General features: G+C 45.6%; 3 protein-coding genes across 6 annotated transcripts; all 3 read left to right on the top strand.

Moving 5' to 3' along the window:
* LOC8055163 (psbP domain-containing protein 3, chloroplastic) lies at window positions 7,390-9,635 on the top strand. 4 transcript variants are annotated; one of them, XM_002445844.2, is made up of 9 exons: window positions 7,391-7,652; window positions 7,818-7,927; window positions 8,051-8,116; window positions 8,256-8,339; window positions 8,468-8,550; window positions 8,652-8,727; window positions 8,843-8,961; window positions 9,079-9,129; window positions 9,253-9,635. In XM_002445844.2, the coding sequence occupies exons 1-9, from the start codon at window positions 7,507-7,509 to the stop codon at window positions 9,277-9,279; spliced, it is 762 nt and encodes a 253-aa protein (XP_002445889.1). In that variant the 5' UTR covers window positions 7,391-7,506; the 3' UTR covers window positions 9,280-9,635. The 4 variants fall into 4 exon arrangements, 3 of the variants coding, with proteins under 3 accessions (XP_021321129.1, XP_002445889.1, XP_021321130.1); XR_002455278.1 differs by having other exon boundaries at window positions 7,507-7,652; window positions 8,033-8,116; XM_021465454.1 differs by having other exon boundaries at window positions 7,390-7,652; window positions 8,843-9,129.
* On the top strand, window positions 11,183-13,171 carry LOC8055162 (cyclin-dependent kinase B2-1). The gene is made up of 6 exons (XM_002445843.2): window positions 11,183-11,760; window positions 11,869-12,042; window positions 12,135-12,228; window positions 12,326-12,395; window positions 12,515-12,653; window positions 12,845-13,171. Exons 1-6 carry the CDS (start codon window positions 11,353-11,355, stop codon window positions 12,935-12,937), a joined length of 978 nt encoding a protein of 325 aa, XP_002445888.1. The 5' UTR covers window positions 11,183-11,352; the 3' UTR covers window positions 12,938-13,171.
* On the top strand, window positions 20,262-25,073 carry LOC8057903 (3-hydroxy-3-methylglutaryl-coenzyme A reductase 3). The gene is made up of 4 exons (XM_002445842.2): window positions 20,262-21,473; window positions 21,771-21,952; window positions 23,072-23,418; window positions 24,127-25,073. The coding sequence occupies exons 1-4, from the start codon at window positions 20,515-20,517 to the stop codon at window positions 24,367-24,369; spliced, it is 1,731 nt and encodes a 576-aa protein (XP_002445887.1). The 5' UTR covers window positions 20,262-20,514; the 3' UTR covers window positions 24,370-25,073.

The following is a 25,928-nucleotide window of genomic DNA, read 5'->3' as shown; positions in this document are numbered from 1 at the left end:
TTTATTACCTCGAACAATGTGGACTTGGAGTCTAAATAAGACTTGGAGTCTTATTTTTTTAACCTCTTTCTTCAATAAATATGCTGCCACATCAGCAAAATACCATAAATAATATGTAATTAATTGTCTTGGACTCTGTGATAGAGTCTTGCATTGTGAGTGCCCTAAGTGTCTAAAATCGAATGCCTAGGTTGCTTCACATGTTTGGCAAAATTGTCTTAGTAGAAAGCAAACAAAACCTATCTAAAAGATTTATATGTTGTTTTCTTTGTTTGGTTTGCACAAGAGGTTGTAGTTGATTGACCTAAGCAACATCTATTTGGTTGATCATTACCAAGTAAAAAGCTAAGGCCCTATTTAGTCCATGAGAGAGCTAGCCATGCCACGGTTACAGTGGAGTTGGTCAGAGTTTGGTTTAGCCATAGCTTCGGGTAGCCAAATGTGCGACAATGTATACTATCTTGAGGTGATGCCATTTCTTATGAAAAGTATGGCACTTGTTATATGCTTGACGCGCTTTTAGAGTAGTCGACATTGTGGCATGCTATGGTTCTCCTTGAACCAAACACACCCTAAAAAATTTGAAATGCAAGACGATCATCGAAAGAAACATGAGCTTCTTTGCCTTAAGAACACTTTATAGATATTGATTATGATGTGTAGAACTTGGTGGTTTATGTTTCTAACACCTTTTTACCATAAAAACTAGCACATTAAGTTTTGTAATTAGTGTGTTAAGTTTTGAGTACTAAGGCCTAGCAATAGGAGGAGTTCATACCTTTTCTCCTAATAAGGCATCCCATTAGCTTTTTGGAAAAGATTGTTTGATGCACTGCTACAAACCAAGCAACTTACGCTTTATAAGTTTTCTCGTGAAAACTGACATGAGTCCTCTTGAAAGCTTGTAAGTTTGCATATACTTCGTGCTAAGATTTGGGTATCACAAACTAAAAATACTCTTATTAAGAAATTGCTATGATATTACGTCAAAAATAGGTTATGACGGAAGTAAAGCCTCGTTTGGTGAAATCCCATAGGCTTCTACTTCCCTCTATGATATAGATACATTATAGCAATGAGCTATTTTTTATCATTGTTCTCAAATAAATTTGAAGTCTGTAAAATTATTGTTTGTTGCTTCATCGGCTTCAACTCTTCCTAACCAACATCGTAGTAAGGGGCTAGAGTAAGGTGAAACTATGAAAAAACAAATAATAAGTATTTTGGCAATATTGTCATCTCATGGTCCAAAGCTTTGTGGTTGATCTTTTGTGGGAATTGTTGACTTTTTATGTCATCGGCAATCTTCGTTTCTCTCTTTGGTATCATGGATTCATGGTCGTCTTTTTATGTCCTAGTCGACAGAGTGCTCTTGTTATAGGCTTCTTGCTCCCTTTCGTGCTCTCTCTCCTGAAGCAAGTGGACACCGAAGGTCTCCTCCGATTCAACCACAAAGATCAAAATCGAAGTCTTGTCCCGATCTCTCCTTGTCTTCTAGGGCTCATTCCCCAGAGACGCTACATCATTGATATGTAGGGCTTCCTCCTTGGAGGGAGAGAGGGCTCTTCACTTTATGCCATCTCAAGATCAACTAGGGGCCAATTTGAAGGCCCTTTCTTTTTGCTAGATTACCATTAAAGGCGATTAGGTCCTAATATACTATTTTTTTTCCCAAATCACATTGTCAAACTTGAGTTTGGTGGACTCGAGAGTAGCACCAGTCAAACTCAAAAGACATAAATAATAAAACAAAAAAAATAATAAAAAAGTTAGGGCTAGTTAAATTTAAACAACTATTGATACATATTCCTTCCTCGATGCTGCCTGAACGCATTCACCACAAAGAGACCCATGATCTCAAAGAGACAGCATGAGCAAGTCCGAACACGAACTTAACACGTCGCTGTCCGGGAACATGCGCCCTGTTTTGCTAGCTCATCACGACGACGCGAGTGTACAACATGCAGCTGACGACACAGCCGGAACAGGTGTATCACAAAAACGATTTGTTATCTCCTGCATGCCTCCAAATTTTGCAGATGGGCACACGTACGTCCGCCATTTTTTATTCTATATGCATATCCTGTCGCCGTGACTTTTTCAGCATGACACTATTCTATGCACTAATCCCAAGTGGTGCCAAACAGCATGCCTGCCTGTCTGTCCATCGAGCGAGCTTATCCTAAATGACACAAACTGAAAACAAAAGAAAAGAGAAAAGCTTAAAAGAAATGAAGAAGAAAAAAAAAAGCAACTGGAGAGTTGTTGGCGGGTAGAAACGGCGGCCAGCGACTTCGCGCCACATCGCTCTCTGTTTTGGAATCTTTCGCTGTTGCCGGGCAGCCGCTCTCGCTCATCTCATTGACGCACGGCGTCAGAACTCTGGACTGCTGCTTCTTCAATCTTCAGAGAATTCAGAATTGGGCTGCACTGCTAGTGGGGGAAGGTACAGACTACAGAGCATATACCTGTACATTTTCTTCACGAGTTCAGACATGATCGATCACACATGATAAATAAAGATTTGTAGCAAGTGCAATAAATTCGGAGTCCATGGGCTTAACTCAAGGAAGATCAGCGTATTCTGTCATATGAACATGAATGAATGACATAAATTCCTGGGAGTGGGAGGATAGATATACGGGATGAATGCAAAAGTCTGCGTGGGGCCGTTTTCCCATGGTAGGCACTAGGCAGGGAGAAAAACACGTCCTTTGCCGAATGATTGCTCGAGATGGGAGATGCATATATATAAATCGGCAGAGCGTACGTTAAACAGGCCGCGCCAATTTTCCAACCGAGTTAAATGATGGGATCAGAGACAAATTAGTGCGAAAAGTTTGCAAGTGATGCGTGTGATTGTTGACTGTGTGTGGATATATCATCTCATCTCCTTTTTCAAAGAGAACCAGCAGCAATCTGTGTCAGGAGACTAAATTAAATAAAAAGAGGAATAAAGAGCAAGACATGTAATTCAAACCGTCATAAGTGTCTACTCGAGTATATCACAAGTAGTAGTAATTGTGAAGGGAAGGAAATAAAAGGATGATGCTGACTAAACAAAATGAAAACAAATGGGAGGAGGGAGAGAGAGAGAGAGAGAGAGAGAGAGAGAGAGAGCCTCCCATGTGCCCCTCGGAATGATCAAATCGGCTTCACCTTTCACACAAAGCCATTCTAATATCATAGCTGCCTTTGGACCCTTGTGACCTACCTATAACAATACATGCATATATCTCTCTGGCGTTGCCATAGCCCATCTCCTCACAAATCACAAAGTCCAGTGCAGCAAGATATGGTCATTTCGGCTAAGATCGATAGGTCATCTTACGAAAGACACCCCAACCGTTTCTTCAAATGGTTAGTAGACTAGTAGTATAGTAATAGTAGTACTACTCTCTTCATCCTAAATTATAAGTTATTTTAAAAATTTTGGTGAGTCAAAGTATCTTAAGTTTGACCAAATTTATATGATAAGATAATGATATTTACGACACCAACTAAGTATCATTAGATTTTTCATTAAATATATTTTCATAACATAACTATTTGATGTCATAAGTCTTTCTAATTGTTTCTATAATTTTGTTAAAACTTGGAATGCTTTGATTTTCCAAAATTCTTGGAATGACTTATAATTTGGGATAGAGGGAGTACTTCACCTATCCTTGGCTGTAAAGGAAATATTTTCTTTTTTCTTTCTCCAAAAAAAAGAAAGAGAGCTCCATTTCTATCCTCAAGGGCCGTTCGGTTATGGGCCGCCGCCTCGGCTCTCCTGAGTCTTGCTGATAACTGGGCTTAATCTATTTATTTTAAATTAAACTAAGAAATCCTAAAGCCCATGTTTGGCGCTAATATTTGGAGTTATGTAAAAAAGGGCCAAATCAAATGATAAGGTGGTCGGGTAGTTCAAAGTCAGCAAGTCAGAGAACGGTGAACCAAGTTATGTTATGGAGATGTGTTTGGATTTAACCAGCTAGATGTACATTTCAAATAGTTGTTTTTCTCGGATAATAATGGATACCACTAGCTCATCATTTGTGTTGTTGGGACTAGCTTTTTTGCTTTCCAATTACTCAATTAGTTCCATTGCTCTTTCCTTGGTAAATCATGTACTCTATCTCTAACGGTCCCAGGTTGTATGACTCGCAACAAGGGCACTCACAATACAGACTCTATCATAGAGTCTAAAGTTATTTATTACCTCGAACAATATGAACTTAGAGTCTGAATAAGACTTGAAATCTTATTTTTTCTACCTCTTTCTTCAATAAATATGCTGCCACATGAACAAAATACTATAAATAATATGTAATTAATTGTCTTGGACTCTGTAATAGAGTCTTGCATTGTGAGTGCCCTAAGAAACATAAATAGAGTGTTCAAGAGGCCATTAGCTCAAAAACAATCTACAGCGCCTGTAGTTCAGTCTTATGGTGCTAAGAGCGATTGCCTTCTTTAGTTCTTTTCTATTCGGATCATTCTTTTTTTTTCTAAAATGAGTTTGTTGCTCAAACGGTCAAGACTTCCATAGTCACTATATGTCAAATTTGGTCGAACTAAAAAAAAGATCCAACCTATGAGGAATTAGGTGGTTTAGACACCCAAATTCAGACCAAGAGAGGACTTGAACCTAGATGGTTGGGTGCATGACCACACCACTCACTTAACCAGTTGAGCTAGACTCACTTCCTAATTTGATCGAACTAGTTGTAGACAGTACTTATGGTCATGCTATAGTGACAACTCTAGAGTTTCTAGAAAGAAACATTTTGGCGTTTTTAACGTCGAACAATCGATTCTCTACCTAAATATACTGCTCCTCCCTCAAGCTAGTCGAAGGTGACGTTTGGGACAACAAAAACGACCTTTAAACATAAGCTAAAATTTTTAATCTGAAAAAGCGTCCAGATTAATTGACCGGAGGTGTGCATAAACACGGCGTAAACCTCCAATTGAACCAAAAAGAAGTTCCGAATTGAATGCTTCTATCTAACTCCAAATCTAGCGTATGGCAAACCAAACACCACCCAAAGTTTTTATTTTGAAACATTGATAATACCTAGACTTCAGATTTATGATCTCACCAAAATTAAAATATAAACAGTTGATACAAACCCAAGCAGGAGTTCAAGAACTTTAGCCCAGCAGATACAAACAAATTTTTTTTGTATCATGGCTTCTCTATTTATTCAGTTTAAAAATCAGTGATTTCAGCAATTTTTCAAGGAGAAAGGAGAAATTTCAGTAAGGATGAATATATAGTGAACAAAAATACTAAGAGTTAGTTGGTAAGCCAGATCCATAATGTGAATACCTACTTCCAATTGAAACTAAAAGTCTAAAACTCTCCCAAAATTTTCCACATCAACCGGAATAGTAGTTATGATTCAGACAAAAAGTAATATTGACTGTTTTGTTATGAGAAAAAACCACTGCTGATGCGACACTAGTCAAGGTGGCACTGATGGACAACTCCTACCGACTTTCTGTAGTCACTGGAATCATATCATCACGGATAATAATTTGTCGAGGATGAGTAATGTTACCGAGAACCATTGAAGATGCTCTACAATTTATAGCACCACTAGTTATCGTTAGGTGTCTACTCAGTACTTGTGGGAACCAGCTCGATCAAATTTAACATGGAGTAAGCATCCCAAACCGTTTTGCAAATAAGCTTTGCATTCATGTATTTGTAAAAAAGTCTTAAAAACATTTATCCAACGGTTTGGCATTTAGACTTTGCAATTTTGTTAACTTGGCAAAAAGAGATGAAGGATTGACATATATGCCAAACCTGTTCACACTTGGCATTGGGAAATTGACGCGAAGTGATTAATGTCAAACCATTGGAGATTGCCTCTTTTCACCTTTGCCATATTTTTTTGAGACTTGGCAAACTCCCTCATTTGACAAACCAATTATGCAAAACGGTTGGGGATGCTCAGCATCTCCAAGAGTTTTGTATTTGAGGTTTGCATTTGAGTAATTTGCCAAAAAAAACTCCAAAAGAGATATCCAACAGTTTTGCATTTGGAGTTTGCAATTTAGGCAATTTGGCAAAAAATGCCAAGCCGTGGACGACTTTGCAAACCCGATCGCGCGAGCAAAGTCACGCGCGAGGAAAGCGCGCGCGCCTGGAGATCTTCTATTTTTATCCTTTTCCAAGTCCAAATGTCAATTCCCTTGCAGATGGTCTATTTTTATTCTTTGCATTTTGTTATGGGAGTTTGCAAATAGCAACAAATGTCAAGTCAATTTGCCAAAGCCTTTGGAGATGGTCTAAGCATCTCCAAGGGTTATGCATTTTTAGTTTTGCATTTGATAGAGTTTGTAAAGTTCCAAATAAAAATGGCAAGGATAAAAAGACGTGATCTCCAACGATTTTGCATTTTCACTTGGCATTTTGAGGGAATTTTGAGCCCACACTTTTTCCCCGGAAGGTTTTTCTCTTGGTGCGCGATTTTCTTCGTCGTCGGTAATTTTTCGCGCGTCGCGCGCCTTCGTATCGCGACATTCCTCGCTCAGCCGTCGTCGCCCCGTTCAGGTTCTCGCGCCGTGTCGTTTGGTCCTCACCCATCATGAACCTTGCCCCGTCCTGAACCTCGCCCGTCCTGGAACCTCGCCCCGTCCTGAACCTCTGTGGCAAAGTTTCGCGGCAAAACTTGGCGAGGCTCGCGCGTGGAGGAGTCACGCGGGTGGACGGAATGCAGCCCGAGTCGCGCGGGCGTGGGGACGATCACGATTTGCAAAGTCTGGAGGGCTTGGCATATATGTCAAGTCTAGACCTCTAAATGTCAAGTTATGCAAATTGTAAAGTCTAAATGTAAAACCATTAGATAGCATATTTTAAGTTTTTTTTTTACAAATTAGTAAATGCAAAGTCTAAATACATAACCCTTGGAGATGCTGGGAACCATGCAAATGCAAAGCTAGTATTATGAAAGGATTGACCGTTTGAGCAACAAACTCCTTGCAGACAAGATTTATTTTGCGAATATTCAGAAAAGAAGTTAATCGCTCATAGCACGACTTTTGACTATTACCATAAGATGTTCACGTAGTTCTTTTTTTTTTTTTGCTCAAAAAACACGAAGAAGAATTGTCGGTTGCAATCTTGAATTGTCTCACACTACGCTGATTTGGATTTGAATTCCGATCCAATAGTGTATAGCCCATGCGCAGTGCCCTTCAGCCTCACTGGACAAAAACTACGGTTGTCGTGACGGCGCGACTGGCGAGGGCATGTTCCAATTAATCGTCTGATCAAGATCGGACGTCCCAGACCGCAGGTCGCGCTCGCGCCTCTGGTCTACCCACCACCACTCCTTGGAGCTGCAGCGGCGACCACAAGCGAGTCCCCGGCGAACGGTGTCCCCGTTGCCACACATACATACGGCTGCAACAAAAATATCCCACGAAAACAACGGCGAGCGCGAGCCTGCCAGCCAACCACCGCCACCGGCTTTCATCCCGCGCGTGCGTCCTGCGCTAGCTGCGCCCATGGCTGCCGTGACCAGCACCGCCTCCCTCTGCCCGGCCGCAGCCGGCGGCCTCTCTGCCTCGTCGTCGTCGCCGTTCACGCGCAAGCCCAGCAGCAGCAGGAGGCTGCAGGCAGCGTCCACGGCCTGCCACTGCCGCCCTGCTCGGTACACACTACACCTCAGTCTCCTACACTAGTTTCGCGCGCACCTGGCTCGTCGGCCGGCACAATTCAGCGCCACCACCGCAGCCTGACGAGATCAGCTCATGACGGATGCATGGCCGGCGTACGCGCGCCATGATGTATATATATATATATATATGGTTGTCAGGGTAGTAGAGGGGCTGGACCGGAGGGACGCCTTGCTCGGCATCGTCCTCTCCGCCGCGGTGGCGCCGCTGCTCGCCCCTGCCGGTGCTCTAGCGGACGAGCCCACCACCGGTACAGCAGCGCCTACGCTCTCGCCTTGAGACATTCAGTTCTTTGTCGCTACCGTGTTCATGGTGTTCCAGATGTGTATATATACATATATGCTTATTGCTTCAGTTTTGGTCGGCGGGTAAGAGTCGCAGGAGGGCTTCACTACGTACGAAGATGAGGCCAACAAGTTCAGCATTCAAGTTCCACAGGGTACGCAATTCTTTTCCTTCGATCAGTCGTATAGGAGCATGTTTGATTTGGTAGCCCGTTGGCAGAATTTGGTGGCAGCGGTAACTGGCAAGCAAGCAGTTTTGGTTCACTGACCGTAGTTCTGTGTGTGTGTGCGCAGGCTGGCTGGTCGGCGCCGGCGAGGCCAGCGGCATCAAGTCGGTCACGGCGTTCTACCCGGAGCAGGCAGCCGCCGATTCCAACGGTACGCCTGCTGCTGCTGCTGCTGTTTCTTCTTCTTCCGCCTCGGCGACACCGCCAGTCTCGGTTTCATTAGGGGAATGAATGAACTCACGTTGACGGGGACTGTGCATCTCGTTCCACTCTGATCAGTCAGCGTCGCCATCACCGGGATCGGGCCGGACTTCACCAGCCTCAAGTCCTTCGGCGACGTCGACTCCTTCGCCGAGGGCCTTGTACTTGCTCTCTCTCTCTGTCTCAACATTGCTGACTGATTTTGCACCAACCAATGCAAGTCGTGCTCTGAATTCTGATGGCCATCATCCTCTGAGAGCAGGTGAACGGCCTGGACAGGAGCTGGCAGAGGCCGCCGGGGCTCGCCGCCAAGCTCATCGACTCCAGGGCGGCAAACGGTACTACCTACTACTAGCTCACAGTCACAGCACAACTGACGGAAGGAACGCAGCGCGCGCCTTCTGAACCTGACCTGACCTGACCATATACATGGATACTGACTGCGCGCTGCAGGTTTGTACTACCTGGAGTACACGCTGCAGAACCCCGGCGAGCGGCGGCGGCACATCGTCTCGGCCATCGGGATGGCGTTCAACGGCTGGTACAACCGCCTCTACACGGTGACAGGCCAGGTGAGCCGCCGCGCTCCTGCTACAAAGCTCCGGCCAAGTCCTAACAACGCTGCTGCTTCCTCAGCTGGATTAATTAACATCTCGAGCAAATGCTGTCGTCTGTCTCGTTGCATGCAGTACATCGACGACGATGACGATTCCGAAAAGTACAGGCCTCAGATAGAGAAGGTGAGACGAACTGGTGTGTCGATCCTGGCATTCTACCCTCTGTTCTTCTTTTCTTATAAGGATGAGCGCTGAAGGATGGGTTGGTTTCTACTGTTCTTCTTCTCCCCACTACCCTTTTTGCAGGCTGTTCGATCGTTCAGGCTGACATGAAAGATGCCATGTCATTCAGCAGAGGTCTTGTGCCTGAAAATTGACACCTTGCCATTTCCATGAGATGAGACAAGACAAGACATGTATGCCAATTCTTGAGCACTGTAACACTGCAAGTATGCGAATATATTTTCTCCTTTTTGAGGTGGATATAAATATGTTTTTTGTAACTCTTGTGTAACGTTGCTGCGGTGTTTTTTTGGTTGTGTATATGTAATGTTTAGAGGGTCGGGCTGAAGGAGCAACTATGTGACCTTTATTCTCTTTTTAAGGCAAAGTTCGTGTCACTTCTTTTCAAAACAAGCAAATGGTTTTGTTTCTTGAGCTGGAATAACAAGCAAAGTTAGTATTCCCTCTGTCGACGACAGATTCAGGGCGTGCCACCATGGTCCACTTTGTCCTTTCTGCCATACCTGTGTATCTATCGATTGCTCTAAACGTCCTCAAATGGTTCATCAAGACAATAGATAAGTTCATAAAGGGATTTCTTTGGAAAAGACAAGCTCAAGCTAATGAGAGATGTTGCCTAGTAGCCCTAGCGAAGGTAACCAGACCATTAGATCTTGGTGGCCTTGGCATTCCTAACTCGGAGGTCATGGCCTGGGCATTGCAGTTGAGGTGGCAATGGTTAAGAAAGACTAGAGCTGATCGTCCTTGGACTGATTTAGAGCTCCCGTCTCACCCGAATTCTTTAGTGTTCTTCGCCATCGCGATTATCACAGAAGTGGGTAACGAGAACAACACACATTTTTAGTCTGATCGATGATTACATGGTTGCTCTATTGAAAACTTGGCACCATCGATTTTTGTATGTGTACCTTCTAGTATTCGCAAGAAAAGAACAGTGGCCAAGGTGCTTGACAACCTTAGATGGCTACAGGATATTCGGGGTGGCCTGTCCAGAAATGGCTTAATGGAATTTCTCTGGCCATGGGAATGTCTTTGAGAGTTTCCATTGAATGATCAAGATGATCGTCATGTATGGAGATTTGATGCTTTTTGGTTTTTTCTTCCAAGTCTGCGTACAAAGCTAGTTTCTATGGATGAGTGACCTTTGAACCTTGGCACCGGTTGTGGAAGTCTTGGGCCCCGACAAAATGCAAAAAATTTCTTTGGTTAACAATCTACAATAGATGTTAGACAGCAGACAAACTTGCTAAGAGGAGACTCCCTCATCAAGATAAGTGTCCTCTTTGTGATCAAGAAGATGAGTCCATACAACATCTCCTAACATGAATTAAATTAAGAAAAAAGTTTTTTTAGTGGAGACAATGGAAAGCGGTTCCGACCATTTTAAAAGGTCTCAATATCAAATAGCTAATTTGTTTGGTCTGGAATGCCATGGATCCAAATTCCAAAGTCCCCTCACATGCTATGTGCTTTCGGCTTGTAAAGGATCAAAGCTTATGCTTCTCAAGTTGAAAATGAACTAGATTGCTTCACTTTGTGAGCAGGCATACTTTGATAAAGGCCACACAAAATGGCATTTCCCCATAACATTGGTGTTGCTACATGATTTCTACTAGCGAGTTGGCAGCTTGCAGGGCAGACTCGATCCTATTTATTTTTGGCAATTGAAAAAATTAGTAAATAGTCAAAATGAGATTCATATAATCAATTCTTTTTTTTTCATTGCTGGTAGCTTACATTCTATCGAAAACGCTGCTTCTAACTTTTTTTTTTTTTGAGAAGAACGCTGCTTCTAACCCTTTTTTTTTATCAGGGAAAAAAACGCTGCTTCTAACTAACTCGTACGAAAGCAAGCAACGGCCCAGAACTCGTATGAAAGCAAAGCCACGGCCCAGCCCACGCGTGTCAGTCCCTCCACCGAAATCGTGGGCGATTCCATCCAAATTCGTAATTTCCAAAAGGATCCGTTGGAGCGCCTGCGCCTCCCCTCAAACGGCTCTTCTCCCCCCTCATCCCCTCCCTCCCGCATACAAATCCTCCCCCAAATCCCAAACCCTACTCCATCCGCATCCACCACGCACCCACCCATCCTCCGACGCCATCTCCGACGATCTACCCAAATCCGCCGCGCGCGCGAGAGAGGGCGAGGGCCGGATCCGACCGATGGCGACGATGCAGCACCAGGCCGCTGCGGCGCCGCCGAGCACGACGACTGGCGGCGGGCAGCGCGCGATGGACCTGTACGAGAAGCTGGAGAAGGTTGGGGAGGGGACGTACGGGAAGGTGTACAGGGCGCGAGAGAAGGCGACGGGGCGGATCGTGGCGCTGAAGAAGACGCGGCTCCCCGAGGACGACGAGGGCGTGCCTCCCACCGCGATGCGGGAGGTCTCCCTGCTGCGGATGCTGTCGCAGGACCCGCACGTGGTGCGCCTGCTGGACCTCAAGCAGGGCGTCAACAAGGAGGGGCAGACCATCCTCTACCTCGTCTTCGAGTACATGGACACCGACCTCAAGAAGTTCATCCGCGGACACCGCAACAACCGCGAGAAGATCCCCGAGGCCACCGTGAAGGTTCGTTGTTTCCTGCTCCCCCTCTTCCTCCTTCTCCAACCCCAATGCCCCGTGCGCGCAAGGTGTTTGTGCGAATGTGTTACCCATGTTTCATGTTTGTACTCGCAGATCCTCATGTACCAGCTGTGCAAGGGCGTGGCCTTCGTCCACGGCCGTGGGGTGCTGCACCGTGATCTCAAGCCGCACAATCTGCTGATGGACCGCAAGACCATGGCGCTTAAGATCGCCGACCTCGGCCTCAGCCGCGCCATCACCGTCCCTATCAAGAAGTACACCCACGAGGTCGGTTTCCATCAGCCGTGCATGAATGTTTCCTCTTGGTCCCTGTTATTGGATCTGATTAACATTGGAATTAACTTGAAACGTTTCTGCAGATCCTTACTCTCTGGTACAGGGCTCCCGAGATTCTCCTAGGCGCCACGCACTACTCCACGCCTGTTGACATATGGTCTGTTGGCTGCATTTTTGGTACGATTTTGATGAGATCAGATATCACTTTTCAATGCAAGCTGCTTCAGAATTTACACCGACACATCTAGATATTCTAACCTGGTGTAAATTGCAGCTGAGTTGGTCACTAACCAGCCACTTTTCCCTGGTGACTCCGAGTTGCAGCAGCTGCTCCACATCTTCAAGTAATGTTGCCAGTGCCATAGTTCATTGTTTGATATTTTGATACTGTCTGATACTGAAGACCTTGGTGAGTGGTGACTGTCTGATACTGACTGATCCATCCTGTTTCCTCGAATGCCAGGTTGCTGGGCACCCCGAATGAGGAGGTGTGGCCAGGCGTTGACAAGCTGCCCAATTGGCACGTGTACCCCCAGTGGAAGCCGACGAAGCTGTCCACTCTTGTGCCCGGTCTTGACGCTGATGGCTACGATCTCCTTGAGGTCAGTACTCTGTCAGTAGTGAATCTTGCAGAGGCTGCAGTTCTCTTAACATTGTAGTACAATGTATGCATCTACTAGTACTAGCCTCTAAGAGAAAAATGGCAGTGGTGTGGCTGAGAAAAAAACTGGTGTTGTATCTGTGTGAGGATTACAGATTTCATTTTTCTTATACTTGTGTTGGTGTGCTGCAGAAAATGCTGGTGTTCGAGCCGGGGAAGCGGATCCCTGCGAAGAAGGCCCTGGAGCACCCCTACTTCAACGACGTGAGGAAAGAGATGCACTGACTGAAGCGATTCAATAATCCACCGAGGGGTGTGTTGAGCATGATTGCCCTGAAGCAGTTCTTTTGCTACCAGGGCCTACTTTAATTAATTTCTGTTTTCTACTAGACTAGATGATTTTTCCTGTGTGCTGTGAACCGTTCGCTTTGGTTGTGATGGATTAAAACACTAGGGATAAAGTAAGTTGAACATAAGCCAGCAAAATCGTGTTTGCGAGTGAAATGATGTTTCTTTGCATGCATCCTGTGGCTGATCGAGGAAAGCCTGGCTCTCGAGTCATCTTCTCGTGGCCGGATTATGCAGGGTGATCATTCGTTGTAGCTTGGTGGCCATCGGCAGCTGTCCAGTACAGTAGCGGGTAGGCGATGTGTCAAGTTTTGGTTATTCATCCCTGCCTCACATCGTCATCGTTTTGGTTATACATAATAACGATGTGAGGCGATGTGAGTCATCTTCCATGGAAAGAAGGGGCACTGAAATTTAAAAGGGACCCGGGTAAAGGAACGAAAACGAGGTTCGGGCTCCAAGGAGGGCGTGATATCAATCAAATTTAAAAGAAGGTCATCCTGATATCAATCAAATTTAAAGGTAGATGGAAAGAGAGCGGGAGAAATGACGAAACACGCACTGAGACGATTACGACGCTAACCAGGAGAGGAGCCAAACACTCGAGGTCAGACCTACCGACCGGAGAGAACCAAGCCAATAGGCCTCGTGCCAGGCCAGACGATAGTCACCGGGAACGTGGTACGGTGTCACGTTTTGTCACGTTAGTGAAAAATTATTTCTCAATAAGCATATTATATGTCTCATGTATCGTGTTCCTCGTACATAAACTTAGGCCTTGTTTAGTTTCAAAGATTTTGATTTTTGGCTGCCGTAGCACTTTCGTTTTTATTTAATAAACATTATCTAACCACAGAGTAACTAGGCTTAAAAAATTCATCTCACAAATTACAGGTAAAAAACTGTGCAATTAGTTTTTATTTTTATCTATATTTAATACTCATACATGTGAACAAATATTCGATGTGATAAAAAATCTTGAAAATCTTTACGAACTAAAAAGAGACCTTACTTTTGGTACTGTGAGCCGGACCCGGTGGACTGCACGGCCACCGCGCGCACCACGCCGCCACCCTCAATCCAGTCCCCCACCACGTCTGTAGAAACAACCGTAGGTAGGAAGGCGACGTGATCCGGTGGGTCACGGCCCAGCAACCAAGCATTGGGGCTAGCTCTTTGGGTCGTCTGCGCTGTACCAACCGCGTGCATCGTGTCATGACAGCTCGGGATCCATTGGTACCGCTAGCTAGCTTTTTCATCTCATCCACGAGCTTGGATGGATCGACCTCAGTGAATCAATGGCGGCCCGTATTGAATGCACAAAACGAGCAAATAACTGTTACTATATATGTTCTCGCAAGCAGCATAGTATGTGTAGTGTAGTAGTGTGGACATAAGAAGATGAGTCTACTGAATGTCTTGTATAACTTGTTACACTGTGATAGTTGTATAATAATAAGATAAGTCTAGGATGGATGGATAAAAACTCTGGTGATGATGAGATGTCGAACATGAGTCAGTCAGTCAAGTCTTGCTGGGGGCGAGTGAAATGATGTTTAGGCTGGAAAGTCTCAAGCAGTCTGGTTGGTCATCTTCTCGATCTCATGGCCGGCCGTGTGTAGTTTGTTGCCTCTGCCTAGGCCGTGTTTAGCCGGTGAAGAAAAAAATTTTACGCAACCGTAGCACTTTTCGTTTTCTTATGATAATTATTGTCCAACTATGAACTAATTAGGTTTAAAAGTTTTGTCTCGTAAATTTTGACCAAATTGTGCAATTAGTTTTTATTTTCGTCTATATTTAATACTCCATGCATGTGTCTAAAGATTCGATATGACGGGGAATCTTGAAAAAATTTGGGTTTTAGGTTGAAAGTAAACAAGGCCCTAGAGGTTGAGCCTATTTGTTGATATGAAAAGTTATGGTTGAAAATATTATTCGTTGATTTATTGTGAGAGAAAAATATTGTTGACTGATAGAAAAAATACGGCGAGGGGATCTAGGCCGAGGAGGTGTGGTGTATTAGGCCAGCCTCAATGCATGTTTCATGGGAGTGTTATGCACATTAAATAGGGTGCCATATAAGCAAAATTACGGACTTGACAGGGTCATTAAATGAAAGAGTTTTATCAGATGAGAGAGGAGTTTCATCCTATAAAACTCATGTGGCTCGGTTACTTAGTTTACAGTTTTAGTAACTATACTATAAAATTAATTATGCATTGAAACTAGCCTTATGACTGCTACGTTTTGGATATGTACTACTACCCCTGGATGGAATTATATGGAAAGAAGGTGATTGAAAAGAGCCGGAAAAGGGATTGAAAATGAGACTGAGAGACGGGCTACCTACTACCTAGGCCGCCTTAATTGTTGGCAGCTCCGTGTAAAGATGCAAGGAGCCGCGCCAAACACGTGCCAGGGATGATGGACCAAGACCCATCGATCGAGAGTAAGGACAACCTGATCGACGTCGTATAACGTTGTGCGTGGCGTGAGTCAGGCTGATTCGAGATCATCTCGTGGCATCAGTCATCAGTACCGAAAGTGGGATCAGGCGAGACGTGCTCATTCTGATGCCAAAATTAAGTTGAGACACACTTGCACAGCACAGCGTTACACGCATGCACTACGAGAACCTACAAGGGAGGAAGGAACTTGAGAGAAACGCTTTCGGGTGCGTATATACCTGCATCAAACGAATAATCATCAGTAAACTTGTTACTCCTGCATGCAATAGTCGTGCACAAATCTACTAGTAATTCGATACGGTGGACGGTACACATCTCATGTATGTACGCGGTCCCAGTGCTGTGTCGCTCTGTGTCTGGCTGATTCGGTACGGTGCCAAGTATATGTACAATCGCGCGCGTGTCAGCCCGATCGATTTGAATCGTACACACGCACTTGAATTCGTCCCTTGGGCCGGCAGTTAGGCCTTGTTTAGTTCAAAAAAAAATTTACAAAATTTTTTAGATTCCTCGTCACATCAAATCTTTAGACGTATGCATTGGGTATTAAATATACATAAAATAAAAACTAATTGCACAGTTTGGTCGGAATTGACGAGACGAATCTTTTGAGCCTAATTAGTTTATGATTGGACAATATTTGTCAAATACAAACGAAAGTGCTACTATTTCTATTTTGCAAAAATTTTTAGAACTAAACAAGGCCTTAGTTTTTTCATGCACATCAACATAATATATATATATATATATATATATATATATATATATATATATATATATATATATATATATATATATATATATATATATATATATATATATATATATGAGATGCACAAATTAAAACAGAATGACTGTTGCTCTCTGGCAAGCAGCGCGTATATATGTAGGGACGTCGTCAGTGGATGCATATGTATGGCCGCCAGCTAGCCCGCCACACGGCCACGGCCACGCGAAAAACGATGACGCGGACGGCCGGCCGGACGGACGGATCATCCATCCTCCATCGTCGCGATCGAGGTGATGCGTCTTGGATTCGTTTCAGCCCGCGGCTGTCACTTGCAGTGGAACCACCTAATGACCTCATATGTAAGCTTTTACTACAAATCAAATTAACTCTGGGAGAGGGACCTGACGGTCCCGTCACGATCCAGCACCATACGGTACACGGTCAATCGATACTGAAAATCGGTACCCTATATAAGCTTTTACAAATTATGTAACTCTAGGACCATATCCAGACGGTTATTCGATACTGACAGAGGGCTCCCTGACTCTGAAAAATGGTCCTTGTTATGAGAAAAATAAAATATCAACCTGCCTCAAAAAAAAAAATGCATCGTTGATCACCTTGCATTTTCATGGAGGTGCAAAAACGTATCTTCTTCATGCCTCCTTTATCCAATAAGCTCGATAGGTCCATCTACTCCCACTGCATGCACGCGAGATACACTAAACATGGGAGATGTATAAGCATATATACCTTGACAAAGGTCGTTGAAAAGGCATTATGTCATGTGGCACGCTCAGAGCGTGTGGGCGTAGTAGAAGGGGCTTGCAACATAAAGCGGTGTGCTGATGACATGTGCTTTGGAAGCGTTGAAACTGAACGCGTATCGAACCAAATTGATCGTTGTTTGTGAGTGTCCAGTCAAATCAGGGTGGATGTAATCTAGCTGATCATGTTCCAAGACCAGCATGTGCTTCCCCGGTCTCCACATCTCCTACTGCGAGAACCCAAACGGTGCTCAACCCTTCCACAAATTTTTCACCACCTAGTCTCCCATCCCTCTCATTGGATCTGCAGTAGAGGAGATGCGGGAGGTTGACAGCTTCACGCATTGTTAGATTCAGTCGTGCTTACCTCTCCTCGAGTCCCCGTTAGATCTAGTCATGCTCATCGAACCTCCTATCTCCTCTCCATCATGATAGCTCTACCATATATATAACACCTCTATTTTCGACACTCCACCACTTGTTGGTGCTCCACCACTATTGCATCTTGAGTTGGGGATTTTTGGCCTGAACCCTAGGGGCAACGTTGTATGAAGGGTTGCCCAAGCTAAAGTGGGAGGGAGGGGCGGCCGTAGAGGGAAGGAGGGGTTTAGGGAGAGAGTCAGCGAGAGAGGGAGGGACGAGTGGCTATAGATGGTAGACACATAAGAGAGATGCCTGCTAAATGAGTGACAGAGATATAGTGTGACAGTTTAAGCCTTGCAGTTACATGTGGTGGCTAGTTTTTCTATAGACTTTAAGACGATCCTTCTCTTAAAGTGGATTTATTGAGAGGCGCGAATCTAAAAATTCATTTTATGAGGCCGATATATCATTCGAGTGACTCCTGTAATCTTTTATCTCTCAAAATCATTTACATATGAGTTAGATAAAAGTATCAACTCTAAAAATAAAATCATTCGTATTCTCTTTAAAAATAAAACCATTCGTATTCTAAAATTGTTTTTTTAGTATGCAAAGGCGTGATTCATCCGAGTCACAAACTACCAACTAAGGCTCAAAAGGAGCTATTTGGTGCGCTTGCCGACGAAATATTATTCAAGTATGAACAGCAAAACAAAATCCACGTAAGTACACTTTAGCATGAATTCTTCAAACCGTACGCACATGGCACATTTTAGCATGAATATTCTTCAAACCGTACGTACATTTTAGCATGAATTATTCAAACCGTACGTACATTTTAGCATGAATTCTTCAAACCATCTCACTAGAAATAAAGAGGCTAATTAAGCGCATAAATATATACAGTACTGATCGGATGGATGTCAATGGAGCATGCAGAAAACATGCGTGCATGTGACGGAAATGGACACGCACGTACCAGACATACGCCACGTGTTCCTAGCAGTGCCAACACCCACACAAGCACGCCATGACGCCATGCATGCGATGCGATCGACATCCTTGACCACGAAATGTACAGTGTAATAATGGTGCGATTTTGAAGCGTCCACGCACAGTACTTCCAGTGATTCCACCACGTCATAATGGTGTACGTACACACACACACGAATAATAGCTCAACTGCTAACGATGGATTTAGACATATTTAGTTGGGCTTCGACGACCTCTTTTTGTCATGTAATAAATCAATATAAAACCTAGCTAATTCCCATAACTAATCCCGTGAGTAACGTGATCCACCATGAATTCTTATGCTGCACTCGATCTTGCTGCGAAGTTTTTTTAAAAAAAAAGGAAAAAGAGACGTGCTACCACACGCACGTGTGCTGAGCCGACGGCAGAGTATATATAAAACATCCTAAAGATCCGATATAATAACGCAGCAGGGGAATAGATCAAGAAGATCAGAGCGGATCAACTAAAATAGGATTCTTGGAAGAAAAGTGCCAAAAAGGCTTTGTATTTTCTTCAATCACAAATGCAATAAAATCGAGTCAAACATTTAAGATCAGAGAGCAAACCAGAAATAAATAGCAGGAAGATTTTTCAGACGAAGAACAAGGCAGTTTCGCAAGATCACGTTGCAACTGTGCATCAGCGCGGCCCATGCTGTCGTCCACCGTGGTTCCACCCTATATGCCGTTCCTATAGCTAGCTAACAGAGAAATAAGTTGTTCTCACTAGCTACCTGCAGTGTATTGTTTGCACCACTTGTGTTATCAAGATAAGCGTATTTGTGCATATTGTGTTTTTAACTTGCCAACCACCATCCTTATGAGCGACACATCACACATATGAGATGCAAAAGCAAAAACCATTTGCGACTGTAATGTCGAATAGTCAATAGTGTTTGGCGCAACTCTCGCCACACCAAAAGCTAGCTCAACGACTTTGTCCGCTGTTTGGTTTCCATGTGCGCACAGCTTTTTTTTTTTTTTTCCTCCCGTCGTTTTGCTTGTTGTCGTTTCGCTCTGTGATATAGTATATGTACTCTAAAATTTGATTGATGTGATGTAAAATTTTTAAAAGTTTTTGATTTTTATTTGGGTGAACTAAACAAGACGTGAGAGCAAGGAGACGACTTCTCCCAACAGCGGTGCTGTACAGTACAGTAAAAAAAATGCCTGAGAGCAAGGAGGCGACTTCTCCGAACAGCGGTGCTGTACAGTACAGTAAAAAAATGGTAGTAAAGCACTCTGATCTGTAATCATGTCGTGGCATAAGCTGATGTTTTTCCAAATAAATAAACAAACGAATGCGTTTAGGCCCTGTTTAGTTTCTTACCCAAAATTTTTTCATCCATCCCATCGAATTTTTGGACACATATATGTAACATTAAATGTACATAAAAAAAATAAACTAATTACACAGTTTGGTTGAAAATCGCGAGACGAATCTTTTAAGCCTAGTTACTCCATGATTAGCCTTAAGTGCTACAGTAACTCATATGTGCTAATGACAAATTAATTATACTTAATAGATTTGTCTTGCGGTTTTCTGATGAGATATGTAATTTATTTTTTTATTAGTTTCTAAAAACCCCTTCCGACATCATTCCGACACATTCGATATGACATCTAAAAATTTTTCATCTCCAATGTAACAGGGCCTTACACGACGATGCGATCTCGCAGGGCCTCCACACGATTCCAGAGCCCCCGACAAGGGAAAAAGAGAACGCAGCAAAAGGCCGAAGCGGCCCACGCGGCCACGCCGGCTCGCTCGAGACTTCTCCGCACCGTGGGCCCTCCAGCTCGTGCGCTCCCGGCCTCGTGGGCCCGTGTGCGTGCGGTAAGCGCCCCGGGACGTGCTGGGCTGCCTTGCCTGCCAGTCCGCTCCGCTCCGCTCCGCCGCTATTAAAGGCCCGCGCCGGCCGCTGCCGGCCTCCCCGTGGCCGCCCGCGTCCCGAGGAGTGGAGGAGGGTCATCCCCGAGACAGCCGCTCCACCGCCGGTCTCCTCCCCACCTCCTCGCGGCTCGCGGCGCGGCCGGCCATAGGCACTACTCTACCTTTGGTGGGGTGGGGCGACAGAGCTCCGCGACCACTCACTGCCCGTCACGCCGTCTGTCTTTGACTCGTTGACCGCGGAGTGACCGTGCGCCGGAGCCGGAGCCGGAGCCGGCCATGGAAGTGCGCGGCCGTGGAGTGGTACAGGGGCAGGGTTCGGCGGCGGCCCAGCACCGGCACCGGCACCCTCCGCCTGCGGCGGCGCCGAGGGTGCAGGCCGGGGACGCGCTGCCGCTGCCGATACGGCACACCAACCTCATCTTCTCGGCGCTCTTCGCCGCGTCGCTGGCGTACCTCATGCGCCGGTGGCGCGAGAAGATCCGCTCCTCCACGCCGCTCCACGTCGTCGGGCTCGCCGAGATGCTCGCCATATTCGGCCTCATCGCCTCGCTCATCTACCTCCTCAGCTTCTTCGGCATCGCCTTCGTCCAGTCCATCGTCTCGTCCAGCGACGACGACGAGGACTTCCTCGTCGGGTCCTCCGGAGCTCCCGCGACCGCCGCGGCGCCCTCCCGCTCCCGGCAGCAGCAGGCGCCGGCCCCGTGCGCGCTGCTCGGGAGCCCCGCCGCCGCCGCGGCGCACGAGAAAATGCCGGAGGAGGACGAGGAGATCGTCGCCGCGGTCGTCGCCGGGAAGATCCCGTCCTACGTGCTCGAGACCAGGCTCGGCGACTGCCGCCGCGCCGCCGGCATCCGGCGCGAGGCCGTTCGGCGGATCACTGGGAGGGAGATCGACGGCCTCCCGCTCGACGGCTTCGACTACGCCTCTATCCTCGGTCAGTGCTGCGAGCTGCCGGTCGGGTACGTGCAGGTGCCCGTGGGCATCGCGGGCCCGCTCCTGCTCGACGGCCAGAGGTTCTACGTGCCCATGGCCACCACCGAGGGCTGCCTCGTCGCCAGCACCAACCGAGGCTGCAAGGCCATCGCCGAGTCAGGCGGCGCCACCAGCGTCGTGCTGCGGGACGGGATGACGCGCGCCCCCGTCGCTCGGCTCCCCACCGCGCGCCGCGCAGCCGAGCTCAAGGCATTCCTTGAGGACCCTGCTAATTTTGACACGCTCTCCTTGGTCTTCAACAGGTGAATTGAATTGCGTCAAGAATCTTGATAGCATTCCGTAGCTGCTTTTTGTTCAATCTGACTCGTGCACGTCTAGACTCTAGAGTGAGACAAGACAAATGGCACCATGCGGCACAAATTCCACGATACGTTTCCATAGTAGTACAAGACGCCTGTCTTGATCAAATCATTAAGCAATCAAACCCATTTCCCCCCTTGGTCCATTACTTCTCCTGCGTGGTTTTGAAATCGTTGTGTGGGATGATTAAGCATGACACGGTTGCTGACTTGTTTGGGAACACCATCAAATGTGAGCAGGTCGAGCAGGTTTGCGAGACTGCAGGGTGTGCAGTGCGCTATGGCCGGGAGGAACCTGTACATGAGATTCAGCTGCAGCACAGGGGACGCCATGGGCATGAACATGGTCTCAAAGGGCGTGCAGAATGTGCTGGATTTCCTTCAGGACGACTTCCCTGACATGGATGTCATTAGCATATCAGGTTTGCCTTTCTCTCTCGCTTTTGGGATAAGTTGAATCTCCTCACCTTACTGAGTCACAAAGTGGCTGCTTAGTGTACTGAACTTTCAGCGCATTCTTCTATCGTAAAAAAAAAACAACTTAAATTCCTTTCCACATTTAAGGTAAAGGGTACATAGCCGCCCCCCTAAAATAATTCATCGGTTAAGTGTTATCTTATTTTAATCCTGACCATACTAAGGAGTCTTCAATTTGAACAATAAATATGAAAGACCTGGCAGTATAAATACCTAGTACTATTTGTTCTATTGAATCGTTGAGGGAAGCTTGAGGACAAAAAGGTGCTGAACATAGGATCGTTAAATCTAATTGCACCTCTAAATTTAGTTGGTCAGTGAACCATTTTGCTATGCATTAGGATTTCGGGATGCGAAAAACATGGCTTTGGAAATGGCTATTTTTTTTCCGGACAAGATACCACATATAGTATTTATAATACAAAGATACTGCACATAAACAGTAATGACTTCGACTAATACTTACTGTGAGTAGTTACAAGTAAGTTTTCTTGGACATCATCCATACTACTAAAATGATCAGGAGAAGGCACACAAACTACAAAAAGTTACGTATATAAGAAAGAAAATTTCAAGCAGAAACATCAGCATCGGGCTCTGTTTGGCTGATTGATGCTAATGCTGATTTGTTCTGAGAGAAAAACACTTTTCCGTGGCTAAAAAGTAGTGGCTGATGGAGAATTGCTGCCACTAGCCCACTACTTTGTTTACTCAAGTTAGTAGCTTTCGTGTACCATTAATATCTTCAGTCATATCTGATTCTTCTGAACCTGGTCATAATTGATTCCATCAGCATATTCTTGTTAGATCACAAGAAACAACATTTCAAGATGGCGAATTGCTGCCACTAGCCTACTAATTTGTTTACTCAAGTTAGTAGCTTTCGTGTACCATTAATTTCTTCAGTCATATATGATTCTTCTGAACCTCGTCATAATTGATTCCATCAGCATAATTTTGTGCGTCAAATGATTGTATAATTGTAGATGCAAGATCCTACAACATAGTTTGTATACTCCTGTAATGTTCCCAGGCTAACCAATATCTTTCACTCTTTAAATCAGGTAACTTCTGTTCTGACAAGAAGCCAGCTGCTGTGAATTGGATTGAAGGGCGCGGAAAGTCTGTGGTTTGTGAGGCTGTAATCAAGGAGGACGTGGTGAAAAAGGTTCTAAAAACAAATGTGCAGTCACTGGTCGAGCTGAACACAATCAAGAATCTTGCTGGCTCGGCTATCGCTGGAGCTCTTGGGGGTTTCAATGCTCATGCGAGCAATATTGTAACGGCCATCTTCATCGCCACTGGCCAGGATCCTGCACAGAACGTCGAAAGCTCCCACTGCATCACAATGCTGGAACCCATAAATGACGGAAAAGATCTTCACATATCTGTCACGATGCCTTCTATTGAGGTACGCAACAATGCCCATTTTTGTATTCAAGCGCCAACGAATCCATGTTTTGGTGCTGGTGATATGTTTTGCCTACAATGCGGTTGGCCCCACTTTGATTTTGTTTTGCAGCAAATGCTCTGGGCGTATCTCATGGTCCCAAATGGGCTAGGACTTAACTTTCACGTCCTTTTCCATGAACGATTGACCTTTCAATCCTTTTGATCATTCCACTACTAACTTCCTTTATTAATAAAGAAAAGTTGACATAATGAATGCTGGTCTTCCGCAAAACTAGAGCCTTTGTATTTTGGTTCCGTAGACTCACTCGTCTATTCTGCAAATATGACATGATGAGCCCATTGAATTGGGCTGCATTTCTTTGTTACCGCAGCAGCTGTTGATTCCAATGGAATATTTTCTTCCATCCCCAACAGAAAGGAATCTTTTCTTCTTGTTGTTTCCCTATTCAACTCGTCTATTTGCTGGCTTGATGAGTAGGCTTTTGGCCTCTATTATGATTGATGAGGCACATAATAATTCTATTGATTTGTCTTTGTTAACCATGATGGCATATACCACTACGGAGCTCCCTAAGATTATTTGTTTAATACCTTTTGATTGAATGGGTCTCATAACCAATTGTTCCATGAAATCATCAACACCCTGCAATAATTTACAAAACGATGATTCCAGACCAAGCCCTGACGATTACTTCTGAAAATGCAGGTGGGTACAGTTGGCGGCGGGACTCAGCTGGCTTCCCAGTCTGCCTGCCTCGACCTCCTGGGCGTGAAAGGCGCGAACCAGGACTCGCCGGGATCGAACGCGAGGCTGCTGGCCACCGTGGTGGCCGGCGGTGTCCTCGCCGGGGAGCTCTCCCTCCTGTCTGCACTGGCCGCCGGGCAGCTCGTGAAGAGCCATATGAAATACAACAGGTCGAGCAAGGACATGTCCAAGGCGCTACCTTGATCCGAGCCGTGACTTGGATCGATCGTCGCAGCGGAAATGGACAGGTCCAGACAGTGAAAAACAACGCCGTGGAATAATTCTTGTGCCCCGTGGAAGTGTGGAAGTGGAAGCGCAGAGGTGGCCGGCCGGTGAGGCACTAGGTATGGGCAGCAGGGCAAAGGTTCATCAGTCCTGGTCATCACTCTCTCGAGAGGCAAAGAATCCTTCAACATGGAGAGAAGGCGTCAACAGTTTGTGGTGGAAACAGGGAGAGTCCTTCCTTGTTCAGGAGCTTGACCTGTTGGATTCTCGTTGCTGGCCGGTCCAGGTGTCGTCATCAAACCTGTCGTCCTCTGCGCACTGACGCTGGAGAAGCGAGCTAACCGTTGTATTTTTTTTCCTTTTCATGTTGATAAGAGCTTTGCAGTCGCCTTGGTGCATAAAGTGTTGTTGTAGGTCGTGGTAGATAGATATCTCGTTTTTTTTTCCTTCATTTTCTTTTTTTTTTGCTTGGTAATGCCTGGTAGGTCTCTCCCCCTCTGAAGCTTTGCTTCAGGAAGCAGCTTGCGAACCTGGTCTCTGTGTTGCAGCACTGTAATTATTTCTTTTCTCAGCTTTGTTTGCTCGATCATCTTCTCCTCGTTAAACCAAACAAACTCTGTAAATGTGTGTTGAGTGTCTGTCTATACTTGTGGTGTTGTGACGCTGTAAAGCGATGCGTATAATTTTTGTGTTCCTGGCCTCCGTTTGCAGCAGTACCAGTAGTGCACCAACTGGCTGTTTGGTTGGATGGAGTTATGGAGATGTATGCAGATGGCCAGATGGGGATGAACAAGCTGGAGATATCTCATTCGGAGTCCCGGAGAGGCAGGCGTCTCTGCAACCTCTTATTTTGCCACCTTGGGGATGAAAACGGATCGGATATTATCGATATCATATTTGTTTTCATATTTCTGGTCGAATTCGGATTCGAATATGGATAATGTCAATCATGTCGGATAAATACGATTAGATGTCGACATCATAAATATACAATTTAAGTATTCGGATACGGATACGGTATCGGATGTTGAATATTGAGACTCCGATACGGACAAATCTGAACCTCTCTAAACGAATTCGATCTCGAATACGGTCCGTACCGTTTTGATCCCTCTGGGCTCGAGCGATTAATCTAGCAGAGCCAGACGCAGGCAGCATCGTTCGTCGTCGTCGGCACTATCATCGCTCGTCCGTGTAAAGTAATCGAGATTCTTTGTCCGTGGGGGCGGCGGTCATGAGGGTGATGGGTTGGGCGATCGAAGTGGACCTGGACATGTGAGCTGCATGTTGGGCAGGCAGATTGGATCCGGCATGCCACATGACCTGGAGCAGTGGAGCTGGCCTCTGGCCTCTGGGGTTGCCAATTGCCATTGCCAGTCAGCCCCAGTTCTGTGCCGCGACCTCGCATGCAGTCCACTTGTCCGCCAAGTGCCAAAGCAGCAGGAATCACAAGCGGATTCTGCAGACGGCATGCTAGCACCGCACTCGGAAAGATTCTCGGCCTCTCATGTGACGCCTGCCCCCGCGCAGTGACGCTA

The sequence above is a fragment of the Sorghum bicolor genome, chromosome 7, assembly GCF_000003195.3.
Source record: "Sorghum bicolor cultivar BTx623 chromosome 7, Sorghum_bicolor_NCBIv3, whole genome shotgun sequence".
NCBI lineage: Eukaryota > Viridiplantae > Streptophyta > Magnoliopsida > Poales > Poaceae > Sorghum > Sorghum bicolor.
The sequence above is the reverse complement of the archived record's forward strand: the minus strand, read 5'-3'. Positions and strand labels throughout refer to the sequence as shown.